The sequence below is a fragment of the Mya arenaria genome, chromosome 7 (genome assembly GCF_026914265.1).
Source record: "Mya arenaria isolate MELC-2E11 chromosome 7, ASM2691426v1".
Classification (NCBI taxonomy): Eukaryota; Metazoa; Mollusca; class Bivalvia; order Myida; family Myidae; genus Mya; species Mya arenaria.
The window spans coordinates 6,734,382-6,737,976 of NC_069128.1; the positions used below are offsets into that span (position 1 = coordinate 6,734,382).

A 3,595-nucleotide genomic window follows, 5' to 3' on the forward strand; every position below is an offset into this window, starting at 1 on the left:
AATTTGGGCTCCAATTAGTACTTCTGGCTTTTTAATTTGCCGAGATCCAAGACGCTGTGGATCAGCTTTCCTACAGACATTCCAGGTACAGTCAAGTTCCTCATTTAATCTGGGCCTGTATTCACGTACGTGTCTTAGCCTCAAAAGTAAACTTAGGACTCGAGACTCAGACTTTGGGCTGTAAAACGGTATTCACTAATGTTTCTGAGATCAAAGTTTGAGTCCAAAGTCTGAGCCTGAGTCTCAAACGTTGAGTCTATAATTTAGAAGCTTTGCAACCTTCAAAGATGGTGGCTGGACATAGAGCTATCGTTAGAGATCATATGTATCTGAGGCAAGTGCCACGTCCTCGTGTTTTTCGCGATAGGAGTAACCCTCTGGAGGACCTAAGGGAAGAGGAGATATTTGCTCGCTATCATTTCCGGCCGGATACGATCTACTTCATTGTTGATTTATGCCAGGCAGCTGCCCGGGACACAGGCAGGTGTTTCGCAATACCTTTAGTGTTGTGCGTTTTAAGCTACCTGCGGTTTTTGGCAACAGGAGCTTTCCAGTTGACTGTCGGTGACACTGTCAACCTGAGCCAGCCCACAGTAAGCAGAGTTTGCCGCCAGGTTGGACAGGTGCTTTCTGCTCTTGCAGACCGGTATATCTGCTTCCCCTCCGGTGATCGTGTCCTCCAAGTGAAGCAGCAGTTCGGTGCCATGGCTGGTATGTAATATCCTCTATAATATATTCACTTATTAAGCTTTAAAGGAATTACTCAGCAAAATATTGTTTATGTCACCTTCATTGAAGGAGAGTTATATTCTTAGTGGGACGCAAACCTTGCACCCTGTTATGTAGGTTAACCTAAAAATAGCTCATCTATAGTCTTTTTCACTCTTTCTGTCATGAATACATGTATGTTTATGTTTACCTGGATTTATGTATACATGTATGAAGTAAGTAATAATAACAAAGGCTTGACAAGTGATTTTTAAGCATGACAATAACTGGAGGTAAATGAAGTTGTGCCTGTTTGACATATTCCTTCATTTCAATGCAAATATTACTGTTGATATAAATATTTTAGTGAAAAAAGTTAGAATTGCATGTATCAGGAGTTTTACATGTATTTTAACAGTACTGAAAGAAGTAACTAATATATAAAATCTTGATGAATGATCCAATTCCTCATTTGATGTGATTAAATATTCCATTTAAAAATCTGAGTATAAATTTCAATACATTTCGATGTTTTCACAGGAACCATTGAGAGTAACCGATGATATACAGTTCCTGTTTTCTGGGACCAATAACAAAGAAATCTTAATAAGTCTAAAATTATACATGATCATGTTTCTGGCTTTCCCAACGTTGTCGGGTAATTGACTGCACCCATGTTCTGATAAAGAAGCCATCGGCCAATGCAGAGGATTACATTGGGAGGAAAGGAGTTCCTACAATAAATGTTCAGGTAAATTGAATTGAATTGAATGTTATCCATTTTCCAAGATGTTGAATTCATTTACCATAACCATCTTAATCCTTGAGTTTCTACTCAATTATAAAGTTACACTTAACATAGCATTTATTGAACTGATTTGAATTATATGTAATTTAGCATTATTGAAATCACAAATATTAACTGTGTATATTTCAGGCTGTATGTGATGCCTCATATATGATCACATCAGCAGTAGTGATGTGGCCAGGGAGGACACACGATGCATGTATCTGGCGCCAATGTGCACTCCGAAGGAGGTTTGAAGATGGTAAGAACATTTATATGACTTAATCAATGGATACATTAGTACTGTTAATTGAAACCATATGCTTCCTATCTAGTTATAGCATGCACGGATAAATATAGGCTTCCTAGATAAAGCAGTTAAAAATACTGGGACAATCTGGCTATTTTTTAATTGATCTGTTGTGTAGTTGTAATATAATGACACATTTTACCCGCAGGTGATATGCAAGGGTTTTTACTTGCTGACAGCGGTTATGCCTGTACAAGGTATATGTTAACCCCCTACATGAATCCTGTGGGAGAGGCACAGGCACGTTACAATGGAGCGCTGTGTCGCACAAGGGTCACTGTTGAACAAACCTTTGGAATTTTGAAGCAACGGTTTCAGGTAGAATAACATTAACACTTTTTAAAATTTCCCTCTGCTTAAGGAACATTATACAGATGTATGGCAATGTATTAATTATATAAAATATAGTAATATAAAGTAATTTGTTCTTGCAATGTGTGTTTTTTCCCAAAACAATGCATTTTCTTGTTGTCAGGTACTTCGGAGGAAGTTGAACTGTTCCCCAGATAGGGCATGTATGCATATTAGAAACTGCATCACATTGCACAATCCGGGGATCGATCGCAGGGATATCGTTGCTGTGGACCCAATCGACCCTATTGATAACCCCCATTATCATGGAGTTGATGTTGGGGACAACATGGATGGGAGGGCCGCCAGGGAGTATGTGACCAGAATGTACTTTGAGCGATAGGTAAAATCACTTGTAATACAACATTCTTTTTATCAATACATACACATGTATTGTTAAATGTGATGAGCTTTTCAGGCAGAACATCATAGATGGCAATCATAACATCTTTTTATGCCCCCACAAAGTGGCGGCATATAGGGTTGCCCTTGTCCGTACGTACGTCTGTCTGTCTGTCTGTCTGTCTGTACGTACGTACGTCCCGAAGATTATTTCCGATCTAATTCTTGAAAACCGTTTGTCCAATCCTCACCAAACTTTAAACACATGTTTGTGACCATAATATCTTGATCAAGTTAGATAGTCATGGAAATCGCTTTAGTCATTTAGGAGTTACGGCCCTTTTTTGCCAAAAATACTTCAAAAATATATGTTTCCAATCTAATTCTTGAAAAGTATGTGTCCAATCCTCACCAAACTTTACATACATGATTGTGACCATAATATCTTGATCAAGTTCGATAGCCATGGAAATCGCTTTTGTCATTTAGGAGTTACGGCCCTTTTTTTGCAAAAGAAGACTTGAAAAATACGTCCCGAAGATTGTTTCCGATCTAATTCTTGAAAACTGTTTGTCCAATCCTCACCAAACTTTTAACACATGTTTGTGACCATAATACCTTGATCAAGTTCGATAGCCATGGAAATCGCTTTAATCATTTAGGAGTTAGGGCCCTTTATTTCCCAACAATACTTAAAAAATATCTTATCCGATCTAATTTTTGAAAAGGATTTGCCCTTGTGCAGATTATCCTGAATAATCATTATGGCTTATTTTCTGTTGCAAAAAATCGAAGTGGGGGCATCCGTGTCCTATGGACACATTTCTAGTTGTCTTTTGGCATTGAACAGTATTAGATTATTATTTAAGTGTTTCTTTTGCCCTTTTTATAGTCAATTTTTTTTTACGTTCTCATTTCCATAAAGTCCTTTTTTTTATGCCCCCACAAAGTGGCGGCATATAGGGTTGCCCTTGTCCGTACGTACGTCTGTCTGTCTGTACGTACGTACGTCCCGAAGATTGTTTCCGATCTAATTCTTGAAAACCGTTTGTCCAATCCTCACCAAACTTTAAACACATGTTTGTGACCATAATATC

At 38.1% G+C, this 3,595-nt stretch overlaps 1 protein-coding gene across 1 annotated transcript; it reads left to right on the forward strand.

Moving 5' to 3' along the window:
• Positions 1–287: 287 nt before the first annotated feature.
• Positions 288–2,499, forward strand: LOC128240441 (putative nuclease HARBI1). Its single transcript, XM_052957080.1, has 5 exons — positions 288–711; positions 1,368–1,459; positions 1,646–1,757; positions 1,954–2,123; positions 2,281–2,499. The coding sequence occupies exons 1-5, from the start codon at positions 288–290 to the stop codon at positions 2,497–2,499; spliced, it is 1,017 nt and encodes a 338-aa protein (XP_052813040.1).
• Positions 2,500–3,595: the final 1,096 nt, after the last annotated feature.